Genomic DNA, 25,710 nt, shown 5'->3' with positions numbered 1-25,710 from the left:
ATTATTGATAGAAAACGAAGAAACACGTCCACACAGCAGGATTTAGTCCTGTTAAATCCTGGTTTAGACCTGGTTTAGACCTGGTTTAGACCTGGTTTAGACCTGGTTTTAGTCTGGTTTAGTCCTGGTTTAGTCCTGGTTTAGACCTGGTTTAGACCTGGTTTTAGACCTTTTAGACCTGGTTTTAGTCCTGGTTTAGTCCTGGTTTAGTCCTGGTTTAAACCTGGTTTAGACCTGGTTTAGACCTGGTTTTAGACCTGGTTTAGTCCTGGTTTAGTCCTGGTTTAGACCTGGTTTTAGACCTGGTTTAGTCCTGGTTTAGTCCTGGTTTAGTCCTGGTTTAGTCCTGGTTTAGACCTGGTTTAGTCCTGGTTTAGTCCTGGTTTAGACCTGGTTTTAGACCTGGTTTAGTCCTGGTTTTAGTCCTGGTTTAGTCCTGGTTTAGACCTGGTTTAGACCTGGTTTAGTCCTGGTTTAGTCCTGGTTTAGACCTGGTTTAGACCTGGTTTAGACCTGGTTTTAGACCTGGTTTAGTCCTGGTTTAGTCCTGGTTTAGACCTGGTTTTAGACCTGGTTTTAGTCCTGGTTTAGTCCTGGTTTAGTCCTGGTTTAGACCTGGTTTTAGACCTGGTTTAGACCTGGTTTTAGTCCTGGTTTAGTCCCTGGTTTAGTCCTGGTTTTAGTCCTGGTTTTTTAGTCCTGGTTTAGTCCTGGTTTAGTTTACCTGGTTTAGACCTGGTTTTAGTCCTGGTTTAGTCCTGGTTTAGACCTGGTTTAGAGTCCTGGTTTAGTCCTGGTTTAGACCTGGTTTAGACCTGGTTTAGTCCTGGTTTAGTCCTGGTTTAGTCCTGGTTTAGACCTGGTTTTAGACCTGGTTTAAGTCCTGGTTTAGTCCTGGTTTAGACCTGGTGGTTTAGACCTGGTTTAGACCTGGTTTTAGACCTGGTTTAGTCCTGGTTTAGTCCTGGTTTAGACCTGGTTTAGACCTGGTTTAGTCTGGTTTAGTCCTGGTTTAGACCTGGTTTAGACCTGGTTTAGACCTGGTTTAGTCCCTGGTTTAGTCCTGGTTTAGTCCTGGTTTAGACCTGGTTTAGTCCTGGTTTAGTCCTGGTTTAGACCTGGTTTTAGACCTGGTTTAGTCCTGGTTTAGTCCTGGTTTAGACCTGGTTTAGACCTGGTTTAGTCCTGGTTTAAGACCTGGTTTTAGTCCTGGTTTAGTCCTGGTTTAGACCTGGTTTAGATCCTGGTTTAGTCCTGGTTTAGTCCTGGTTTAGACCTGGTTTAGTCCTGGTTTAGTCCTGGTTTAGTCCTGGTTTAGTCCTGGTTTAGACCTGGTTTTAGTCCTGGTTTAGTCCTGGTTTAGTCCTGGTTTAGACCTGGTTTTAGACCTGGTTTAGTCCTGGTTTAGTCCTGGTTTTAGACTGGTTTAGTCCTGGTTTAGTCCTGGTTTAGACCTGGTTTTAGACCTGGTTTAGTCCTGGTTTAGACCTGGTTTTAGACCTGGTTTAGTCCTGGTTTAGACCTGGTTTTAGACCTGGTTTAGTCCTGGTTTAGTCCTGGTTTAGACCTGGTTTTAGACCTGGTTTAGACCTGGTTTAGACCTGGTTTAGACCTGGTTTAGTCCTGGTTTAGTCCTGGTTTAGACCTGGTTTAGACCTGGTTTTAGACCTGGTTTAGTCCTGGTTTAGTCCTGGTTTAGTCCTGGTTTAGACCTGGTTTAGTCCTGGTTTAGTCCTGGTTTAACCTGGTTTTAGACCTGGTTTTAGTCCTGGTTTAGTCCTGGTTTAGTCCTGGTTTAGTCCTGGTTTAGACCTGGTTTTAGACCTGGTTTAGACCTGGTTTTAGACCTGGTTTAGTCCTGGTTTAGTCCTGGTTTAGACCTGGTTTTAGACCTGGTTTAGTCCTGGTTTTAGTCCTGGTTTAGTCCTGGTTTAGTCCTGGTTTAGACCTGGTTTAGTTTACCTGGTTTAGTCCTGGTTTTAGACCTGGTTTAGTCCTGGTTTAGTCCTGGTTTAGACCTGGTTTAGACCTGGTTTTAGACCTGGTTTAGTCCTGGTTTTAGTCCTGGTTTAGACCTGGTTTTAGACCTGGTTTAGTCCTGGTTTTAGTCCTGGTTTAGTCCTGGTTTAGACCTGGTTTTAGACCTGGTTTAGTCCTGGTTTTAGTCCTGGTTTAGTCCTGGTTTAGACCTGGTTTTAGACCTGGTTTAGTCCTGGTTTTAGACCTGGTTTAGACCTGGTTTGGTTTAGTCCTGGTTTAGACCTGGTTTAGTCCTGGTTTAGTCCTGGTTTTAGACCTGGTTTAGTCCTGGTTTAGACCTGGTTTTAGACCTGGTTTTAGTCCTGGTTTAGTCCTGGTTTAGACCTGGTTTTAGTCCTGGTTTAGTCCTGGTTTAGTCCTGGTTTAGACCTGGTTTTAGACCTGGTTTAGTCCTGGTTTAGACCTGGTTTTAGACCTGGTTTAGTCCTGGTTTAGTCCTGGTTTAGTCCTGGTTTAGACCTGGTTTTAGACCTGGTTTAGTCCCTGGTTTAGACCTGGTTTAGACCTGGTTTAAGACCTGGTTTAGACCTGGTTTAGTCCTGGTTTAGTCCTGGTTTAGACCTGGTTTTAGACCTGGTTTAGTCCTGGTTTAGTCCTGGTTTAGTCCTGGTTTTAGACCTGGTTTAGACCTGGTTTAGACCTGGTTTAGTCCTGGTTTAGTCCTGGTTTTAGACCTGGTTTTAGTCCTGGTTTAGTCCTGGTTTAGTCCTGGTTTAGACCTGGTTTTAGACCTGGTTTAGACCTGGTTTAGTCCTGGTTTAGTCCTGGTTTAGACCTGGTTTTAGTCCTGGTTTAGTCCTGGTTTTAGTCCTGGTTTAGTCCTGGTTTAGTCCTGGTTTAGTCCTGGTTTAGTCCTGGTTTAGACCTGGTTTTAGTCCTGGTTTAGTTCCTGGTTTAGTCCTGGTTTTAGACCTGGTTTTAGTCCTGGTTTAGTCCTGGTTTAGTCCTGGTTTAGACCTGGTTTTAGACCTGGTTTTAGTCCTGGTTTAGTCCTGGTTTTAGACCTGGTTTAGTCCTGGTTTAGTCCTGGTTTAGACCTGGTTTTAGTCCTGGTTTAGTCCTGGTTTAGACCTGGTTTAGACCTGGTTTAGTCCTGGTTTAGTCCTGGTTTAGACCTGGTTTTAGACCTGGTTTAGACCTGGTTTTAGACCTGGTTTAGTCCTGGTTTAGTCCTGGTTTAGACCTGGTTTTAGACCTGGTTTAGTCCTGGTTTTAGTCCTGGTTTAGACCTGGTTTAGACCTGGTTTAGACCTGGTTTAGTCCTGGTTTTAGTCCTGGTTTAGTCCTGGTTTACCTGGTTTAGTCCTGGTTTAGTCCTGGTTTAGACCTGGTTTTAGACCTGGTTTAGTCCTGGTTTAGTCCTGTTTAGTTTAGACCTGGTTTAGTCCTGGTTTAGTCCTGGTTTAGTTTACCTGGTTTTAGTCCTGGTTTAGTCCTGGTTTTAGTCCTGGTTTTAGTCCTGGTTTAGTCCTGGTTTAGTCCTGGTTTAGACCTGGTTTTAGTCCTGGTTTAGTCCTGGTTTAGTCCTGGTTTAGTCCTGGTTTAGACCTGGTGGTTTAGTCCTGGTTTAGTCCTGGTTTAGTTTAGACCTGGTTTAGACCTGGTTTTAAGACCTGGTTTAGTCCTGGTTTAGTCCTGGTTTTAGACCTGGTTTAGTCCTGGTTTAGTCCTGGTTTAGACCTGGTTTTAGACCTGGTTTAGTCCTGGTTTAGACCTGGTTTAGACCTGGACCTGGTTTAGTCCTGGTTTAGACCTGGTTTTAGACCTGGTTTTAGTCCTGGTTTAGTCCTGGTTTTAGTCCTGGTTTAGACCTGGTTTTAGTCCTGGTTTAGTCCTGGTTTAGTCCTGGTTTAGTCCTGGTTTAGACCTGGTTTTAGACCTGGTTTAGACCTGGTTTTAGACCTGGTTTAGTCCTGGTTTTAGTCCTGGTTTTAGACCTGGTTTTAGACCTGGTTTAGTCCTGGTTTAGTCCTGGTTTAGTTTACCTGGTTTAGACCTGGTTTAGACCTGGTTTAGACCTGGTTTAGTCCTGGTTTTAGACCTGGTTTAGTCCTGGTTTAGTCCTGGTTTTAGACCTGGTTTAGACCTGGTTTTAGACCTGGTTTAGTCCTGGTTTAGTCCTGGTTTAGTCCTGGTTTTAGACCTGGTTTAGTCCTGGTTTAGTCCTGGTTTTAGTAGACCTGGTTTAGACCTGGTTTTAGACCTGGTTTAGTCCTGGTTTAGTCCTGGTTTTCCTGGTTTTAGACCTGGTTTAGTCCTGGTTTAGTCCTGGTTTAGTTCCTGGTTTAGACCTGGTTTTAGACCTGGTTTAGTCCTGGTTTAGTCCTGGTTTAGTCCTGGTTTTAGACCTGGTTTAGTCCTGGTTTAGACCTGGTTTTAGACCTGGTTTTAGTCCTGGTTTAGTCCTGGTTTAGACCTGGTTTTTAGTCCTGGTTTAGTCCTGTTTAGTCCTGGTTAAGTCCTGGTTTAGACCTGGTTTAGTCCTGGTTTAGACCTGGTTTTAGACCTGGTTTAGTCCTGGTTTTAGACCTGGTTTTAGACCTGGTTTAGTCCTGGTTTAGTCCTGGTTTAGTCCTGGTTTAGACCTGGTTTTAGACCTGGTTTAGTCCTGGTTTAGACCTGGTTTTAGACCTGGTTTAGTCCTGGTTTAGACCTGGTTTTAGACCTGGTTTTAGTCCTGGTTTAGTCCTGGTTTAGACCTGGTTTTAGACCTGGTTTAGTCCTGGTTTAGTCCTGGTTTAGACCTGGTTTTAGACCTGTTTTAGACCTGGTTTAGTCCTGGTTTAGACCTGGTTTTAGACCTGGTTTTTAGTCCTGGTTTAGTCCTGGTTTAGACCTGGTTTTAGTCCTGGTTTAGTCCTGGTTTAGTCCTGGTTTAGTCCTGGTTTTAGACCTGGTTTAGTCCTGGTTTAGACCTGGTTTTAGACCTGGTTTAGTCCTGGTTTAGACCTGGTTTAGACCTGGTTTAGTCCTGGTTTAGTCCTGGTTTAGACCTGGTTTTAGTCCTGGTTTAGTCCTGGTTTAGTCCTGGTTTAGTCCTGGTTTAGACCTGGTTTTAGACCTGGTTTATTGTCTGGCAATGAGTGGGAAAAAAAAAAAAAAAAAAAGGGATTTAGCCCAAAATATAAAAACAGTAAAATTCCTCTGTTTAATCCATTTATTTCAACAAAGTAACTGTAATCCAATTACCACTCACTGAAACAGTAACTGTAACTGAATACAGTTACTCATCATTTGTACTCTGATTACTCTGGTACATGTAATCTGTTACTCCCCGACACTGTTTACACAACAAACATAAAACCGTCTCCGTCCCAACAGAGACGTCGCCTCACGTCTGTTTTTATCACAGAAATATTCACCAACTCGTCATAACGACTTCAGTTCATCACAAATCTGTTTAATCTTGTCAAAATAAAACAATAAAAACAAAACAAATCGTCCTGACCTCTGGACCACACGCTCCCGACGTTTACCACCTCAGCCTGTCAAACATTTACTCAGAGTCCTGCCCCAGACCTCGGACTAGACCAGGACTAGACCAGGACTAGACCGGGACTGTGCCAGGACTAGAGCGCGACTCTGTGCGGACCTGAGCAGGACTCTTCTGGGACTCGGTGCGGACCTGAGCAGGACTCTTCTGGGACTCGGCGAGGACTGGTTCAGGACCAGGATGAGGTCTAACGTGGATCTGACGTTGGTGTTTTTGCTCCTGAGTCTGGGCTCGGTCCTGGGTCAGAACACAGGTGAGTTACTCTTTAAACACAAATCAAACAGAGTCAAACAGAATCATTCTCACGCTCGTTTTTACTTTTTCTGATGGATTTTAAATTAATTCTGTTTAATTAAAGTTGTTAGGAATTAGGAAAATGTACTTCAAACAACTTTACGTTTATTTTCACTGAATAAACATGAATTAAAAGTGAAAATTGCATCACGTTTACCTTCCTCGTCCTGGGATCTTCTTTGACGATCGCACTGATTTTAAAGCTGCACTGTGTCACTTTTTCTGCTCGTCTCCATGGAGATTTTATTGCTTTGCCTGGAATATTCCAAAGTGTGGCTTTAAGCGTATTTATCTTGGATTTTTGGCGAGGATGGAGCCGCTGAAGAACTCGTGATAATGTTCCTTTCAAACTTTAATAACTCGTTCTTTTAAACTCATGCGGATTCAAATCTGGACACAAATATTTGACATTTTAGAGATTAAATTTGTCTTTTAGAGCGACGGAAACTTTGCGTAGAGAGTCCAGACGTCCCAGTTTTGAGCCTGTGTCCACTGTCCCTGCAGATTTATACAAAACCACTGATTTGTCCCAGTTTTATATAAGAAATGTCCCAGGTAGTTGTGTGTAAAAATATCAAAATATCAATATATCGTATCGTTTAATCCAAGGGTGTTGAAATCATTTTGTTCCGGGCGTCGTGTCCAACCGACTTTGTTCCCAAAGTGTCTGGATCAGAAAACTCATGTCATATAAACCCCCAAAATAACAATAAGTTCAAATATTTGTGCAAAGAAACACAAATCTATTACACAAATCTTTTTGAATTGATGAACTTTTTCTTTTACAAAATATTATAATATTATGAATAGGGCTGGTATCATTAAGGAGTTGCCGATACGATACACACCTCGATACGCGGGCCACGATACGATACACACCTCGATACGCGGCCACGATACGATACACACCTCGATACGCGGGCCACGATACGATACACACCTCGATACGCGGGCCACGATACGATACACACCTCGATACGCGGGCCACGATACGATACACACCTCGATACGCGGGCCACGATACGATACACACCTCGATACGCGGGCCACGATACGATACACACCTCGATACGCGGGCCACGATACGATACACACCTCGATACACGGGCCACGATACGATACACACCTCGATACACGGGCCACGATACGATACACACCTCGATACGCGGGCCACGATACGATACACACCTCGATACGCGGGCCACGATACGATACACACCTCGATACACAGGCCACGATACGATACACACCTCGATACACGGGCCACGATGCGATACACACCTCGATACGCGGGCCACGATACGATACACACCTCGATACACGGGCCACGATACGATACACACCTCGATACAGTGCACTTTCCATTCGATATGATATATTTCAAATCTATTTGATACGGTTCAATAAAAAATAAAGGCTAAATCGTGTTTGTGATACTAAAAGTCTTTGTTAAACTTCTTGTGCAAAGTTCATATGAAACACAAACATTTTAATCCTCAAAACAGTAAAAATGTCAAATGTGTCACATAAATGAGTTTCCTTCCACTAAACAAACAACAAAACTGTAGCTGGAACAAAATCATTTAGTAAAACACACATAAAAATCCTCTTGGTGAAATATCGATACAGCAGCCCACGATATCGATACTGTATCATCACGTTAAACGATATGATATATCGATATTCCGATATTTTTGCACACCCCTAATTATGAACAACCTGAAACTTTAAGAAAAATACAATTTCAACACAAAGTTTGAACATGAACTTGTCTGTAAACAGGAATAAATCCATTTTTGTTGTAAAATCCTGCACTCGGCTCCACTTTTCTCATGTTGGACATTTTTCTGATGAGGGTGTCACGGTCAACAGTCAAAACGATCGTCCTTTAAGAGCGTTTGGAAAGAGACAAGTCTTCATTTGTGCTGCTCTGGTGGGAGGGGCCACGTACAGAGACGCTGGAGACGCTGCTGTGATAAACACCACAGAAAATTAACACCATTTTAATAGAAAATATCAATACAATATTTTAGTAGAAAATGAGCCGAGGGCCAGATTAAAGGTCTTGGAGGGTCGGATCTGGCCCCCGGGCCGTATGTTTGACACTTCTGGTTTAATGTGATGATACAGTATCGATATCGTGGGCTGCTGTATCGAGTATTTTGGGTTTATTTGACTAAATTCTTCAGCTCCAGTTGTGTCGCTTGTTTAGTGGAAGGAAACTCGTTTATGCGACACATTTGACATTTTCACCGTTTTGATGAAACTTTGAGGACTTCTTCTTCAAAGTTTCAAATGAACTTTGCACAAGAAGTGATTCGACAAAAACGTTAGATTCTAATATTTCACCGTAGACAAACATGTAGAACATCCCCAGCGCGACGTCACTGCAGGAACATTTAGACTTTATGTCTCCAGGATCCTGTTTTTATTGTTTTATGATTCAGGTTTTATCTCACGAGAGACTAAACCAGGACTAAACCAGGACTAAACCAGACTAAACCAGGACTAAACCAGAACTAAACCAGGACTAAACCAGGACTAAACCAGACTAAACCAGAACTAAACCAGGACTAAACCAGGACTAAACCAGAACTAAACCAGGACTAAACCAGAACTAAACCAGGACTAAACCAGACTAAACCAGAACTAAACCAGGACTAAACCAGACTAAACCAGGAACTAAACCAGGACTAAACCAGAACTAAACCAGGACTAAACCAGAACTAAACCAGAACTAAACCAGGACTAAACCAGGACTAAACCAGACTAAACCAGGACTAAACCAGGACTAAACCAGGACTAAACCAGACTAAACCAGGACTAAACCAGGACTAAACCAGAACTAAACCAGGACTAAACCAGAACTAAACCAGGACTAAACCAGGACTAAACCAGGACTAAACCAGGACTAAACCAGGACTAAACCAGACTAAACCAGGACTAAACCAGGACTAAACCAGACTAAACCAGGAACTAAACCAGGACTAAACCAGAACTAAACCAGGACTAAACCAGACTAAACCAGGACTAAACCAGGGACTAAACCAGGACTAAACCAGAACTAAAACCAGGACTAAACCAGGACTAAACCAGGACTAAACCAGAACTAAACCAACTAAACAGAACTAAACCAGGACTAAACCAGGAACTAAACCAGGACTAAACCAGGACTAAACCAGAACTAAACCAGGACTAAACCAGGACTAAACCAGAAACTAAACCAGGACTAAACCAGGACTAAACCAGGACTAAACCAGAACTAAACCAGGACTAAACCAGGACTAAACCAGAACTAAACCAGGACTAAACCAGGACTAAACCAGACTAAACCAGGACTAAACCAGAACTAAACCAGGACTAAACCAGGACTAAACCAGGACTAAACCAGGTCTAAACCGGGTCTAACGCAGGTGTGTTCCAGGTTCTGGGAGTCAGCGTCTTCCTCAGTGGCTCACTGGGATCATCGCGGTCGTCGGGTTCCTCTTCCTCACCTTCGTGGTTTTCCTCGTCAAAAGAGCCTGGTGTGAAAAACCTAAAGGGTAACCACGGCAACACGGACTCACACACACCAGGACTGGACCAGGACTAAACCAGGACTGGACCAGGACTGAACCAGGACTGAACCAGGACTCGTCAGGCTCGTTCGTCATCTTGGCTGAAGTCCCTGAGGTGGTTAAAGTTCCTCGGTGGATGATCCGTCCTGAGGATCTTCAGTCTCTGGATGTTGTGGGTTTGTCTGACGTGTCTCTGCAGCGTCGAACCTCGGACCTGGACCAGCTCCAGGTTCTGGACCAGCTCCAGGTTCTGGACCAGCTCCAGGTTCTGGACCAGCTCCAGGTTCATGGACACAGTTTCTGGGTCAGTCAGGGTCCGGAGGGTTCGGTTTGGGGACCACAGGATCATCTCTGCTGTTCACAGATGATGTTGTCCTGTTGTCTTCATCAGACCAGGACCTGCAGCTCTGGGGCGGTTTGACCCGAGTGTGAAGCGTCTGGATGAAGATCAGATCCTCCAAACCCGAGGTCGTTGGTTCTTGACCGGAAAAAGTCGTCTTGTCTCTGGGCGAGTGGAGAGTCTCTGCCTCAAGTGGACGAGTTCAAGTGTCTCAGGGTCTTGTTCTGGAGCGAGACTGACAGGTGGACACAGCGTGGGCAGACTGACAGGTGGACAGGTGCGGCGTGGGCAGACTGACAGGTGGACAGGTGCAGCGTGCAGGTGACAGACGTGCAGGTGCAGCGTGGGCAGATGACAGGTGGACAGGTGCGTGGGCAGACTGACAGGTGGACAGGTGCGGCGTGGGCAGACTGACAGGTGGACAGGTGCGGCGTGGGCAGACTGACAGGTGGACAGGTGCGGCGTGGGCAGATTGACAGGTGGACAGGTGCGGCGTGGGCAGACTGACAGGTGGACAGGTGCGGCGTGGGCAGATTGACAGGTGGACAGGTGCGGCGTGGGCAGACTGACAGGTGGACAGGTGCGGCGTGGGCAGACTGACAGGTGGACAGGTGCGGCGTGGGCAGACTGACAGGTGGACAGGTGCGGCGTGGGCAGACTGACAGGTGGACAGGTGCGGCGTGGGCAGACTGACAGGTGGACAGGTGCGGCGTGGGCAGACTGACAGGTGGACAGGTGCGGCGTGGGCAGACTGACAGGTGGACAGGTGCGGCGTGGGCAGACTGACAGGTGGACAGGTGCGGCGTGGGCAGACTGACAGGTGGACAGGTGCGGCAGTGATGCGGTCGCTGTGTCGGTCGTTGTGGTGAAGAGGAGCTGAGTCTGGGTTTGGTTCGGGCGTCTCCCTTAGAGACAGAGTGAGGAGCTCAGAGTAGAGACGCTGCTCCTCCACATCGAGACCTCAAGGTCCCGTAGGAGGAACCAGGACTAAACCAGGACTAAACCAGGAACTAAACCAGGACTAAACCAGGACTCAGGACTAAACCAGGACTAAACCAGGACTAAACCAGGACTAAACCAGGACTAAACCAGGACTAAACCAGGACTAAACCAGGAGGACTAAACCAGACTAAACCAGGACTAAACCAGGACTAAACCAGGACTAAACCAGAACTAAACCAGGACTAAACCAGGACTAAACCAGAACTAAACCAGGACTAAACCAGGACTAAACCAGACTAAACCAACTAAACCAGGACTAAACCAGAACTAAACCAGAACTAAACCAGGACTAAAAACTAAACCAGACTAAACCAGGACTAAACCAGGACTAAACCCAGGACTAAACCAGGAACTAAACCAGAACTAAACCAGGACTAAACCAGAACTAACTAAACCAGGACTAAACCAGGACTAAACCAGAACTAAACCAGGACTTAAACCAGGACTAAACCAGGAACTAAACCAGAACTAAACCAGGACTAAACCAGGACTAAACCAGGACTAAACCAGAACTAAACCAGAACTAAACCAGACTAAACCAGACTAAACCAGGACTAAACCAGAACTAACTAAACCAGGACTAACCAGGACTAAACCAGAACTAAACCAGGAACTAAACCAGGACCAGAACTAAACCAGGACTAAACCAGAACTAAACCAGAACTAAACCAGAACTAAACCAGGACTAAACCAGAACTAAACCAGAACTACTAAACCAGACTAAACCAGACTAAACCAGGACTAAACCAGAACTAAACCAGAACTAAACCAGGACTAAACCAACTAAACCAGAACTAAACCAGACTAAACCAGGACTAAACCAGAACTAAACCAGGACTAAACCAGGACTAAACCAGAAACTAAACCAGAACTAAACCAGGACTAAACCAGAACTAAACCAGGACTAAACCAGGACTAAACCAGAACTAAACCAGAACTAAACCAGAACTAAACCAGGTCTAAACCAGGACTAAACCAGGTCTAGACCTCGTACACAGGGAGCAGATACAAACTCAGATGTTTTTACAGTAAATGTTTGTGTTTTTTTCAGGAACATCGTGAACGTGGAATCGGCCAAACCCAACGATTACGTCTACGCCAAGAACTTCCAACGGTAAAAAAACATCACACACAGACCTGGAGTCCTGTTTGTTTCATTCACACGTTTAACACACAAACCTGCAGAAAACACCCTGTCCCACCTCGTGACGTCATCATGTGGCGATACAGGAAGTGCTCCACTGTGTTTTTAAACTGCACACACCTTCACTAGAATCATTTTGGATCATTTCAGTTCTGGAGTTGTTCATCTCTGCTGAACTAAAGAGGGAAAAGGAGCTGAGAACTTGGAAACTCCCACTTGATGACATCACCAGGTGGAGCAGAGCAGGTGTAGACAGACAAATAATGCAGAGTCACTCAAACATGCGAATAAAACAAAAGACGAGTTTGTGACGAGACAAAAAGAGAAGTTTACATTTACAGAAAGTGACGCCTCAGACACGTTTTTAATGAATAAGTCAATTTAAATTTAGACGACGTTGAACAAAAACGAAAAACAGAAACTTTCTAACACCACAGACGTGAAGAACAGGAAGTGACTTTATAAACTCCAAACGGTGAAACGAGGTAAATCTCAGTGAAACAAAGTAAATCTCTGTGAAACAAAGTAAATCTCGGTGAAACAAAGTAAATCTCAGTGAAACGAGGTAAAACTCTGTGAAACTCGGTGAAACTCGGTAAATCTCGGTGAAACTCGGTAAATCTCAGTGAAACAAAGTAAATCTCGGTGAAACAAAGTAAATCTCGGTGAAACTCTGTAAATCTCAGTGAAACAAAGTAAATCTCGGTGAAACAAGGTAAATCTCGGTGAAACTCTGTAAATCTCGGTGAAACTCTGTAAATCTCGGTGAAACTCGGTAAATCTCGGTGAAACTCTGTAAATCTCGGTGAAACTCTGTAAATCTCAGTGAAACGAGGTAAAACTCGGTGAAACTCGGTGAAACTCGGTAAATCTCGGTGAAACTCGGTAAATCTCAGTGAAACTCTGTAAATCTTGGTGAAACTCAGTAAACCTCGGTGAAACTCTGTAAATCTCTGTGAAACAAAGTAAATCTCGGTGAAACTCTGTAAATCTCAGTGAAACGAAGTAAATCTCGGTGAAACAAGGTAAATCTCGGTGAAACTCGGTAAATCTCGGTGAAACTCCGTAAATCTCAGTGAAACTCTGTAAATATCGGTGAAACTCAGTAAATCTCAGTGAAACGAAGTAAATCTCAGTGAAACTCCGTAAATATCGGTGAAACTCAGTAAATCTCGGTGAAACTCAGTAAATCTCAGTGAAACTCCGTAAATCTCAGTGAAACTCTGTAAAACTCAGTAAATCTCGGTGAAACGAAGTAAATCTCGGTGAAACGAGGTAAATCTCAGTGAAACGAGGTAAATCTCGGTGAAACGAAGTAAATCTCTGTGAAACGAAGTAAATCTCTGTGAAACAAAGTAAATCTCGGTGAAACTCAATAAATCTCGGTGAAACGAAGTAAATCTCAGTGAAACAAGGTAAATCTCGGTGAAACTCTGTGAAACTCGGTGAAACTTGGCGAAACTCTATGAATCTCGGTGAAACGTGGAGCAGAAGGTTGAGAGAGTTTGAACGTGTGACCTTCACGTGTCCTTCAGCTGAACGTTCAGGCTCTTGATGAAGCGTCAGCAGGTTCTTCTGTTAATCTGGGGTCAGAGGGGAACGAGCCAATGAGACGTGACGACACTAGAGGAACCATCGCTGTGGTGACCAAAGCGACCGACCTGAGCGGCCATGTTGAGACTGTGAACAGAACTCAGGGTCGTGCAGATGATTCGCTCCAGATTTAAAGGATCCTGTGAAAAAAGATAAAAGACTTTAATTTGAAATGTGTTATTACCGCGACAACAGAACAGTTACCGTGACAACAGAACAGTCACCGCGACAACAGAACAGTCACCGCGACAACAGTATCACAGACTGAATCAAATCTACACTCCTCATCTAACCCTGTGTGTTTGTGTATGTTTATGTGTTTATGTGTGTGTTTGTGTGTTTATGTGTTTATGTGTGTGTTTGTGTGTTTATGTGTGTGTTTGTGTGTTTATGTGTGAGTTTATGTGTGTTTGTGTTTATGTATTTATGTGTTTGTGTATTTATGTGTTTGTGTGTTTATGTGTTTGTGTGTGTTTGTGTGTTTATGTGTGTGTGTTTATGTGTTTGTGTATTTATGTGTGTTGTGTGTTTGTGTGTTTATGTGTTTGTGTGTGTTTGTGTGTTTATATGTGTGTTTATGTGTTTGTGTGTTTATGTGTTTGTGTATTTATGTGTGTGTGTGTGTTTGTGTGTGTTTGTGTGTTTATATGTGTGTTTATGTGTTTGTGTATTTATGTGTGTGTGTGTGTGTTTGTGTGTGTTGTGTGTGTTTATGTGTGTTTGTGTGTTTGTGTATTTATGTGTTTGTGTATTTATGTGTTTATGTGTTTGTGTGTGTTTATGTGTGTGTTTGTGTGTGTATTTATGTGTGTGTGTGTGTGTGTTTGTGTGTTTATGTGTGTGTGTGTGTTTGTGTGTGTGTTTGTGTGTTTATGTGTGTGTTTGTGTGTGTGTGTTTGTGTGTGTGTGTGTTTGTGTGTGTATTTATGTGTGTGTGTGTGTGTGTTTGTGTGTGTGTGTGTTTGTGTGTGTTTGTGTGTGTTTATGTGTGTGTTTGTGTGTTTATGTGTGTGTGTTTGTGTGTGTGTGTGTGTGTGTTTGTGTGTTTGTGTGTGTGTATTTATGTGTATGTGTGTGTTTGTGTGTTATGTGTGTTTGTGTGTTTGTGTGTTTATGTGTGTGTTGTGTGTGTGTGTGTGTGTGTGTTTGTGTGTTTGTGTGTGTTTGTGTGTTTGTGTGTGTATTTATGTGTATGTGTGTGTTTGTGTGTTTATGTGTTTGTGTGTTTATGTGTGTGTTTGTGTGTGTGTGTTTTGTGTGTTTATGTGTGTGTGTGTGTGTGTGTGTGTGTTTGTGTGTTTGTGTGTGTATTGTATGTGTATGTGTGTGTTTGTGTGTTTTGTGTGTTATGTGTGTTTATGTGTGTGTTTGTGTTTGTGTGTTTGTGTGTTTATGTGTGTATTTATGTGTGTGTGTTTGTGTGTTTCAGGGAGGAGGAGGAGATGAATACCTACATAAATTCGGCTCTGGACAAAAATGAGGAAACGATCACGGCCATGTGACCTGAACGCAGCGCTGTGATTGGACGAGGCGGCTCCGGCTCCGCCCCCTCAGCCCCGAGTGACACTTTTACATTTCCATGTTTCACCTCATGACACAGAGTTTATCTGAAGCCCTCACACCCCCTGAAACAAACAAACAAACAAACAAACAAACAAACAAACCCTCCTGAAACAAACAAACAAACCCTCCTGAAACAAACAAACAAACCCTCCTGAAACAAACAAACAAACAAACAAACACTCCTGAAACAAACAAACAACAAACCCTCCTGAAACAAACAAACAAACAAACAAACAATCCCTCCTGAAACAAACAAACAAACAAACCCTCCTGAAACAAAACAAACAAACCCTCCTGAAACAAACAAACACTCCTGAAACAAACAAACAAACAAACCCTCCTGAAACAAACAAACAAACAAACAAACAAACAAATCCCTCCTGAAACAAACAAACAAACAAACAAACACTCCTGAAAACAAACAAACAACAAACAAACACTCCTGAAACAAAACAAACAAACAAACAAACAAACAATCCCTCCTGAAACAAAAAAACAAAAAAACCCTCCTGAAACAAATAAACCCTCCTGAAACAAACAAACAAACAAACAAACAAACCCTCCTGAAACAAACAAACAAACAAACAAACAAACAAACCCTCCTGAAACAAACAAACAAACAAACAAACAAACAAACAAACAAACCCTCCTGAACCCTCCTCTCAGATCAAACTTTTCAGAAAACTCAAACCTTTATTTTTTTTTTTCTGTTTTAATCATTTGAGCACAAAAAATTAAAATGATTCTGTTGTATTTATATTTTTACTCCATCAGTGTCAATAAAAACTCTAAACCAAACACGAGGCTCAGTGTGGCTCATTACGGCTCATTACGGCTCATTACGGCAAAGTCTGAATAAAACGAAACGAGATAAACTTTTGTTTGTCCCACAGCGGAGAAATTCCAGTGTTGCAACGCACAGTTCACAAACAGCAGAACACAGAACACAGAACATAGAACACAGAACTGTACACAATCATAGTTCAGATTAAAAAGTTGTTAGAATTTGAATAAAATCAACACTGAGAGAGTGAAACATGAAACTCCACACGAGACTCTCAGTGTGTCCAGAGCAACAAGACGACAAACTGTCAAGTGTGTGTGTGTTGTGTGTGTCTGTGTGTTTTGTGTGTGTGTGTGTCTGTGTGTGTGTGTGTGTGTGTGTGTGTGTGTGTGTGTGTGTGTGTGTGTGTGTCTGTGTGTGTTTTGTGTGTGTGTGTGTTGTGTGTTTGAGTAAAGTCCAGATTGAGTCAAACATTAAATTTTGACTCTGAATAATTAACTCAGGTTTAAACTTTCACACTGATGTCACATGAGCTCAGGGACAAAGAGACACAGAGACACAAAACTCAAATTATGGTCCTAGAGTAAGAAGCTGTCAAAAATATTCGTGCGCATAAAATAGAAATCCATGCATATTTGGCTGTAGTTGCGCATAAAATAAATATTTGTAAACTCTCAAATGAGTCCAGTCGTACATCAAATATATTGTGTGTATTTTATCCATCAGAATACGAATTGAAAAATTACGACGTCATGAATTACAATCACGAAATGAAAATTTACGATTACACTTTCATCAGTACGAATACGAATTCACAGACGGAACTTTACTGTCAAAAATACATCATCACTTCACAGACATTATCCATCGAGCAGAAGAAACATCGCTGTGGTTTCCTTTGTTATTATTATTTTTTAATAAAGACAATAACAAAATGGACTGAAGCAGATGGATTTAAACTGAATCAGATCAGATTAAACACAGAGAGAAATCAACACAAGAAACTCGGGAAATGTTCAAAAATAAAATCCTAAATTCTTCTGTCATACTGAGTGATTTGACAGATTTATTTTTAGAAATAGTTTAGAGTTTGCAGATTATTCTTCTGCTTTGTTTGTACTCGTAGGTCAGACATGTCCAAACTATGGCACGTGGGCCAAATGCGGCCCTCAGACTAATTTTTCTTGGCCCTCAGGCTTCCAGGAGAATTGGCCCAAATGACCTGCATCAATGAAAAATTTACTTTTTTAAAATTTTATTTACCTTGATAAAGCCAGTATTTAATATTTAATGTGGTTTTAAGGATCTTAACGTAAACAAAGACTGATGACTCATTCTAACGAGTTAAACCTGCACAGATTTCAATTATTCATGAAACGAATCATGATAAAACAATAAATTACTTTTACTGACGTCTCCAACTTCTCCGTTCCTTTACTTTTCACGTTGTAGTTCTTCTTCTTCACTTGCCGCTTGATCATCCATCAGAAAACAGAGTCCCACGGTCACTTCTGTTGTGGCTTTTTAATGTGTTGTGGCTTTTTAATGTGTTGTGGCTTTTGTGTTTGTGTTGTAGTGTTTGTATTTCTTGCGGCGTTTGCGTTTGTTGTGACTCTCGGCTTCCGTAGTTTGTTGAAATCACAAACATTCAGATATTTAATCCTTCATTTATTCAGTATAAATCTTTGATCATCATGTTGATTGTTGTATTTTCTCTCTGCCTGTTATACATTTTTTGTCCACTTGATGTCGCAGTGGAGCAAATGAAACACGTTGAAGCTTCGGCTCAAGAGTCGAGCAAACAGACGGAACTCTTCAGAGCTTCACGGAGCTTCATCTCCACGACACAAGGGTCTGGGATTGGAGGATTTGGTTTTATGAAGGTGAAATGGTTCATGTGAATTCCTGTTTCTTCTTCTTCTTGTTTTCCCCTCTTCTTTATGTTTGTGAGTCTGGAGCTGGACGGAGACTTTGGAACCAAACTCACCTCTGGCTCCGCCCACGACTCAGCTGCAGCTGATCTGTCAATCACCTCAAGACGTGTGCAGGGTCAAAGGGCGGCTCAACCACCCCACACCTCCCCACATCCACACTTTACCCCACGAGGAACAGCCTGGGCTCCGGTTTTTGTCTTTCGAGTTTTTGCCTCTTCTTTCTCAGTTCTCAGTTTGTCTTTTTCTCGTTTTTTTTTTTTTTTTTCTAGTGATGGTCAAATGAAGCCCCATGAACCATCTGAGGCTTTCAGGCAATTGTACTGGTGCAGGAGTCAACGCCTCGCCAAGTGGTGCAATATGTTCAACTACACCAGAGGTGCTCAATACGTCGATGTCGATCTACCAGTCGATCTCCAAGGTCGTGTGGGTAGATCTCCGTGTCTCGTCTCGGACTCGTGTTTGGACTCGGTCTTGTCTCTCACTCGAGGTCTGACACTCAACAAGTGTGATCATATTTCATTCCGGCCGCTGCTGTTGGTAATAAACTTGTAGCGGGTGCAGGAGCGTGTGGGGCGTCTCAGTGCAGCCTGTGCGCTCATTTGAAACCCGCGGAGACTCTACGGCGCATCACAAACACACACGCTCCCTATGCACGGCTCGTCTGCGACAGCGTGTGCCCTCGTGTACCAGCGTGCATCACAGGGCAGGTTCAACTTCCTAAACATCCTACCTGTCCACCTGCCTCACGTCAGCACGCCGCCCCTCGCCTTTTCACGCTCTCGCTCCTTCCTGCGTACAGCGAACACAAGCCCCTCCCACAGTGCGGCTGATTAGAAGAACAAGACCAAACGTGAAGCAAAAACCAGTCTAAATTTGTGTTCCAGTGTTGGCACAAAGCAGGTCTACAGCATAGAGCGGATCTACAGAACAGACCTACTGCCACATTTGGCTGAAGTTTGTCTAACAAAAGTGACAAATGCATCTGTGTTTGTCACGATGTGCGTTTGGTTTGGTAAACGTGCAGAGGCTGGTAAATATCACTGCAAAACCAGAAGAGAATGAAACTCCAGTTTGGAACTTTAAAAAACAGATTTAAAAATCTTCCTTCACTTTTTTCACAGTTTTGTGTAAAATGCCAGAGGAAGTTCTCTTAAAGAAGAGGTTCTCAAACTGTGGGGGAGGGTCCAAAAAAGGGCCACAGAGTGTGTCAGTGCAGTTTGTTTGAGCAAAAGATGTTCATTTTGTCTTCTTATATACTTTAACTTCTTGGGTTCTTTTTAAAGAACCACGGGTGACAGTTCTGAAGATGCTTGCAGCAGCAGCCGAAACATGTCAACAAGGTAAACACACTTTACTGCATTGTCTTTAAAAAGAACCCAAGAAGTTATTAGCAGTTAGTTTTGACTTTGGTATTAAATAAAAAGATCCTCAATTCTCTAATCTTCTTCTCTATCAAGTATTTATATGAAGCACCGTCCACATCAAACACACAAACACCTCAGAGACAAACAGACGATCAACACGACTATAAACTGTCCCAGTGCTTCTTCTGATCCACTTCAGCTGTGACAAAATCCATGAAATTTGCTTCAGTAACATAAATATAATTTTAGAGCTAAAAGAATGTTGAACTGACTGTACGTCATGTTCAATGAAAAAAAACTAATACAAGAAAATACGTAGGTTACACGGACATGTTCTGGTAGTAAAACCAAAATACTCTAGAAATAAGAAGCTTCTTTTAGCAGGTGAAAGTTAGAATAAAGTGAAAATGAATTTTACGTAACACAGTAAATGAACCAATGACGTCATCTTCACGAAAGCAACGACTCACGTTCACAGGTCACGTGGTTTTTGGCACATCTGACGCAAACCTCGAATCAGGGCTTCACTCGACACGCCCCCCTTTTACTCGACACGCCCCCTTTTACTTGACACGCCCCCTTTTACTTGGTACAAGCCTATTATTAGAAATACTGTTTAGAGTTTGCAGATTGTTCTTAAAGTCGAGGAGATTGGTCGTAAATCAGGGTCTGGGATTGGAGGATTTGGATTTATGAATGTGAAATGGTTTATTAAATATTTAACTTTATATTTTTTATGACAGAAGTGAGTGTGATGTTTGAGGCGTCAAATGAATCTGACAGATGTTTTTTGTTTGTTTTTCCTTTGAGTCTTTACAAAAATAAAAGACTTTGGCAAAAGTTGGTTTGGTGGATTTTGTGATTTATTTTCCAGTGTGGTTCTTTGATCTTGTCGGACTTGCAGGATTTACTCCAGTCCATATTTGGCTCAGGGTTTGTTCCTTCTGTTTGTTACTAATGACTCAGGAAGCAGAAAATCTCAGCATCAGGAAACAGTCGCCTGCACAAACAGACGGGACGGGACACGACGCTCCACTCGCCTCAGACGCTCCTCAAGGGATTCAGATTCTTTTTCTTTTTTGTTCAACTTTATTCTTGTAATTTGCTCTAATCTAAACTCCATCTTAATGAGTCTGGACGATCTTTTCACATTTCCCCTGCACACGGAGGAGGACGAGCGCCGCACACCGAGGCCTTTCCTGCTCCAGACTCCGACACAAACTTCAGCAGAAACTTTTGGCAGAAGTTTCAGAAAAAGGGCGCTCGTGTTTGGGATTCGTTCTCTGTTCGAGTGGGATTTATTTGTGGATTCAGGATGTTGTTTTGTTTTTTACTGTTTTTATGGAGCGCAGGGGGCGGAGACGGACGTGACGAAGGAGGAACTTCCTTTTGTTGGTTCCGTGTTGTTGGTCTGGTTTGGCTTTGGCTTTGTCACATGGCGGATTGGTGAGTCTTTTTAATTTACCGAAGAACTTTACTTAAAGAATCTAAATAGTTTATATTAAATTCAATAGAAACACATTTTCTAGACTTCACATCCTTGAACTCTACTTTTAAAATTCAATGTCATCGCCTCCAAACTGGGGGCGTGTCTTTTCTTTCAGTGTGTAATTACAATAAATGTCTCTAAAAGTATTCTAACTAATGTCGAACGTTTTTCCAAATATATTTTGGAATTAAATTCTGTTAGTAATAAAAAAGCTGTATTTGATTCATTTAATTTCTTTTAATAAAATTTTTTTAGTAAAAAACGTGGGGCTTGAAACACAGATATTTTGTTGTTCTGCTTTGGAATGATTTTCCAAACATTTTTCAAATTTTAGAACCCTCTCTGTCCCACGAGTAAAAAAGTTTTCCCAGCCCTGGACTAGACCCGGGAGCTGCTGCACGAGAACAAAAGTCTGCAGTTTTTTGCTCCGTCCCGTCTGTGTTAAAGTATCAGCTGTAGAATCTAGAATCTGTGGCGTCGTCTGAAACGCACCGATGATTTCCTCTTCACACATTTTGGAACTTTTACTTTAAAGTCCAAACCTGACATTTGTTTGGTGCCATTAGTTTTCCAAGTTTTACATTTGTGATCCTGAAAACTTGAATTATTAATACTTGAATTATGAATTATGTTTCTAACATCATGAACGTGGAGTTTTGTTTCCACTTTATTTAATGTACAATTAGAATTTAGCCTTTGTTGATTAGATTTATTAGGCCCGAGTGTCGGGGCTGGACAGAGGCCTGTTAGTATCACAAAGTGATGCTCCTGACGGGAAGAGAAATGAGCAGTGACCAGGGACACTCACCCTGACGTAGCCATGCATGAGGTTTCTGAAAATGTAGAGTTTGTCGGCCAAAAAAAAGCAGAACATTGTTCTCGTATCAGAATATTCTTCTTTCTTTTTTCTTTCTTATTTTTGTCAAAACCAACTCACCCGTTTTTCAACAGTTTAGATTTCGGGCCTGTCCTCACTTTTTCTGGACGTCTGGTCGTCCGAATCTGATCTTCATCTTCTGATGTGAGGTGAAGTTCACAGTTTGGAGTCGTAGTTGAACTTGTACTTTTTGTTTTTTTTTTAAATATATTTATTGTCTGTTTTTGTTGTTCTTGAGACAAACACATCTGTGTTTATTTGAATTATGGTTGATTGGAAACTTGTCTTATTAGTTCAGTCGCCGACTAGAAAAGCAGAACTGAAAGTAGTTTTATTTTTTCTGTTCGTACAGTTACATTTTTGTTCTCATCCATCACATTATGATAATTTTTCTTAAGATTATTGTTTAAAAGTAAAACTACTCTCTTTTAATGTACTTGCTCTGAGGCCTCGGCCGTTAGAGGCACCGAGGGTCGTTGGTTGGGGGCCCCTCCAGGTTTGGGGCCCTAAGCAGATGCCTTAGATACTTTTGCCTAATGGAAACATCACCTCTGCTTCTGATGCTCGGCCCTTTATAACTGTGTAAATACTGTTTTAGTACATCGTGCTTTGTAGTAACAGACTTGCTACTCACATGATTTTACTGAACAACAGTTTCATAAATGAGGGTCAACGTGTCTGATTTAAGACTCACTTCTCTCTGCTTCAGTTTGACGTCAGTTTCTCCCCAATGATGGACACTCGTCTGCTGCTGCTGCGCATCTGGTGGATCCTGATCCTGAGCCACTGGACGTTTGCTCTGACTGAAGCAGGACTCAAACAGGTGACCCCCCCCCTAACCCCCACCTCTGCACCTGACACACGGGGAGGGCACCTGACACACGGGGAGGGCACCTGACACATGTTGAGGGATCTGACTCTGTGTTGTTTCTGCAGGTGTGTTTCTCTGGCTCAGATTCTCCCTGCTTGAGGATTTATAATGCTGAAAATGATCAACTCCTGTACGATGGAGCGAGCTCGAGCTCCCCTCCCCCGAGCTGCACCTCTGCACCTGTCGGCTCAAAAACCTCTGCACCTGTCAACGAAACCTGTCAGGTCTGTGAAGAGGAGGGGAAGGTGCTGGTCTGGTGTTGGCTCTTTAACCCAGAGACACGCTTGGACTTTGACGGAAATGGAACTCATCCAAACTTCACTAACACGTCATGTCCAGGTGCAGCTTCAGTGTCTCAAGTGTCTCTCATGTTTCTGTTGGATAAACCTTTAACCTTTTACCTCACCTCTGTCTCTAGATCCTTCTCCTTCTTCTTCTCCTTCTTCTTCTTCTCCTTATTTTCTGAACTCAGGTGCTGGTTTGGGACTCTCGGTGGGACTCCCGGTCGGGCTCCTGCTCCTGACTGGTTTTGGAGTTTGGTGGTGCAGGACGCGCCGCAGGTCAGTAAACGTCTGTGCACTTCACTTCTATTCTTCGGTTCGTGGTCTGGTTCTGAACTTCACGTCATGATGGGATCCTCGGGTCGGGTCATTCCACTCGTGTCCCTCCAGGTCTCCGTGTGTTTTTGTTTCGGTCAGAGTTTGTCCAGTTCTCTTGGCGTCCTCCTCAGATGCAGAAACAGAAAACAGCTCCACGGGGACTTACCCTGCGTTCCATTTTCTTTCCGAGTTGGTTTTCCAAGGAAGTTGCCCAGGGACACGCCCCTTTTTCTGGGACGGCGCGACTCAGAACTCGGTGGCAGAAAAAGTCGACCGAGCGAGGATCCCGAGTCAGAATCTAACACGGACGCTCCAATGTGACGTGTAAATATGAAGTGTTTCATCGTCTTTGGACTTTGGTGTTTAAACGACCATTTCAGTCGCTCGTGTCACTGCAGTACTTTACTACATCTGTATCACTGCAGTACTTTACTACATCTGTATCACTGCAGTACTTTACTACATCTGTATCACTGCAGTACTTTACTACTTCTGTACCACTGCAGTACTTTACTACTTCTGTACCACTGCAGTACTTTACTACATCTGTATCACTGCAGTACTTTACTACATCTGTATCACTGCAGTACTTTACTACATCTGTATCACTGCAGTACTTTACTACATCTGTATCACTGCAGTACTTTACTACATCTGTATCACTGCAGTACTTTACTACTACATCTGTATCACTGCAGTACTACTTTACTACATCTGTATCACTGCAGTACTTTACTACTGTACACTGTATCACTGCAGTACTTTACTACTGCAGTACTGTATCACTGCAGTACTTTACTACTGTCTGTACCACTGCAGTACTTTACTACATCTGTACCACTGCAGTACTTTACTACTGTCTGTACCACTGCAGTACTTTACTACGTCTGTACCACTGCAGTACTTTTACTACTTGTATCACTGCAGTTACTACCACTGCAGTACTTTACTACGTCTGTCACTGCAGTACCACTGCAGTACTTTACTACGTCTGTCACTGCAGTATCACTGCAGTACTTTACTACATCTGTATCACTGCAGTACTTTACTACGTCTGTATCACTGCAGTACTTTACTACGTCTGTACCACTGCAGTACTTTACTACATCTGTACCACTGCAGTACTTTACTACATCTGTACCACTGCAGTACTTTACTACATCTGTACCACTGCAGTACTTTACTACGTCTGTACCACTGCAGTACTTTACTACTGTCTGTACCACTGCAGTACTTTACTACGTCTGTATCACTGCAGTACTTTACTACATCTGTACCACTGCAGTACTTTTACTAGTCTGTAACTACAGTACTTTACTACGTCACTGCAGTACTTTACTACGTCTTACACTGTACTTTACTACTGTATCACTGCAGTACTTTACTACTCTGTACTGCGTACTTTACTGTCTGTATCACTGCAGTACTTACTACTACGTCTGTATCAACTGCACTTAGCTTACACCTTTACATCTTGACACACTGCTACTGCAGTACTTTACTACGTCTGTTTCACTCTGTTCTCTGAGTCCGACATGTGAAACATAATCATACACTTCAAACTCGTACGTGACGTCAAATCCAAAGTCCGAGTGGGAGTCAGAAGAAAATCGAACGCAGAGTTACAGCTGAAATATTTGTCACAGCTCAAGCGCCTCTGAGCTTGAGGAGCTCCTCAGGGAGACGCAGTGTCTGTCAGGTGGGTCAGGTGCTGGAGCCGTCCTCAGGTGGGTCCACTCTGTCGTCAACAGGGTTTAAAAGTCATTCACTCGCCGGGACCACGCCAACAACGACATAGTGCGAAGAAGTTTATTGATAATGTATGAAGCGAAGCAGAGACGACTGGGTTGAGACTCAGGGTGGAGGCTTCGTCTCAATCTACAATTGGCCCAGCAGGAACAGGACCCCCCTTGTAGGGCTCTTATGACTGAAAGACAAAATAGGGGATGGGAGGGTGGGGTCGAGTTCGCCCAGACAAACTGGGATGATGGGAAAGGCTGCTACATACAGGCCTCTGGGAAATTGGAGGTGTGGTGGAGGTGAGTTGTGGTTCGCTGGTGAGAGGAGAGGGCGGCTGAGGCCTGGTCCTGCCCCCGAATCTCAGTTAACCTTATTAACTACATCTCAACTCAGTTCAGCTCCGTCAGATCAGAATTCTCCTTCAGGCAGAGCCACAGTCCGTCTGATCACCAACCTGTAACTCCAAGACTTAACTTTTGTTCCTCTGCCTCAGATCTCCCCACGCCAATGTTCCGATCTGACCCCATCTGACCCCATCTGACCCCATCTGACCTCCTGCTCTGACCTGCTCGACTCTCTGACCTCCTGCTCGACCTGCTCACTGCTCCGACCTCGACCTCCTGCTCGACTCCTGCTCCGACCTCCTGCTCGACCTCCTGCTCGACCTCTGCTCTGCTCGACCTCCTGCTCGACCTCCTGCTCGACCTCCTGCTCGACCTCCTGCTCCGACTCTTCTTCTCAGAAAAACAACAAACACAAACTGAAACATGAAACCACCTCTCACTTATTCTGGACCTGCCCAGATTCAGAAAACAAAAACACAACTTCTGATCCTGTTTGTTCCGTTTGACCTTTTCTTCTAAACATGTGCATCAGACCAGAAGGAAACTCCAGGACCTCCTAAATCCATGTGTCATTCGTTCATTCGTTTTTCAATATAAAACCAAAAATAAGAAAACGAAAAAAGAACAGTTTTCTTCATTTTTTCAGTTTTCGATTTTGTGTTTAAATGAAGAATGGAAAAAA

General features: G+C 43.2%; 1 protein-coding gene across 1 annotated transcript; it reads left to right on the top strand.

The window, feature by feature from the left end:
- Nucleotides 1-5,621: 5,621 nt before the first annotated feature.
- Nucleotides 5,622-15,292, top strand: pdzk1ip1 (PDZK1 interacting protein 1). The gene is made up of 4 exons (XM_055165204.1): nucleotides 5,622-5,786; nucleotides 9,252-9,369; nucleotides 11,778-11,840; nucleotides 14,893-15,292. Exons 1-4 carry the CDS (start codon nucleotides 5,714-5,716, stop codon nucleotides 14,963-14,965), a joined length of 327 nt encoding a protein of 108 aa, XP_055021179.1. The 5' UTR covers nucleotides 5,622-5,713; the 3' UTR covers nucleotides 14,966-15,292.
- Nucleotides 15,293-25,710: the final 10,418 nt, after the last annotated feature.

Source organism: Boleophthalmus pectinirostris, unplaced genomic scaffold, assembly GCF_026225935.1.
Source record: "Boleophthalmus pectinirostris isolate CB_2022bp ecotype Guang Dong unplaced genomic scaffold, ASM2622593v1 HiC_scaffold_7, whole genome shotgun sequence".
Taxonomy (NCBI): domain Eukaryota; kingdom Metazoa; phylum Chordata; class Actinopteri; order Gobiiformes; family Gobiidae; genus Boleophthalmus; species Boleophthalmus pectinirostris.
This window is presented reverse-complemented; position numbering and strand designations above follow the sequence as displayed.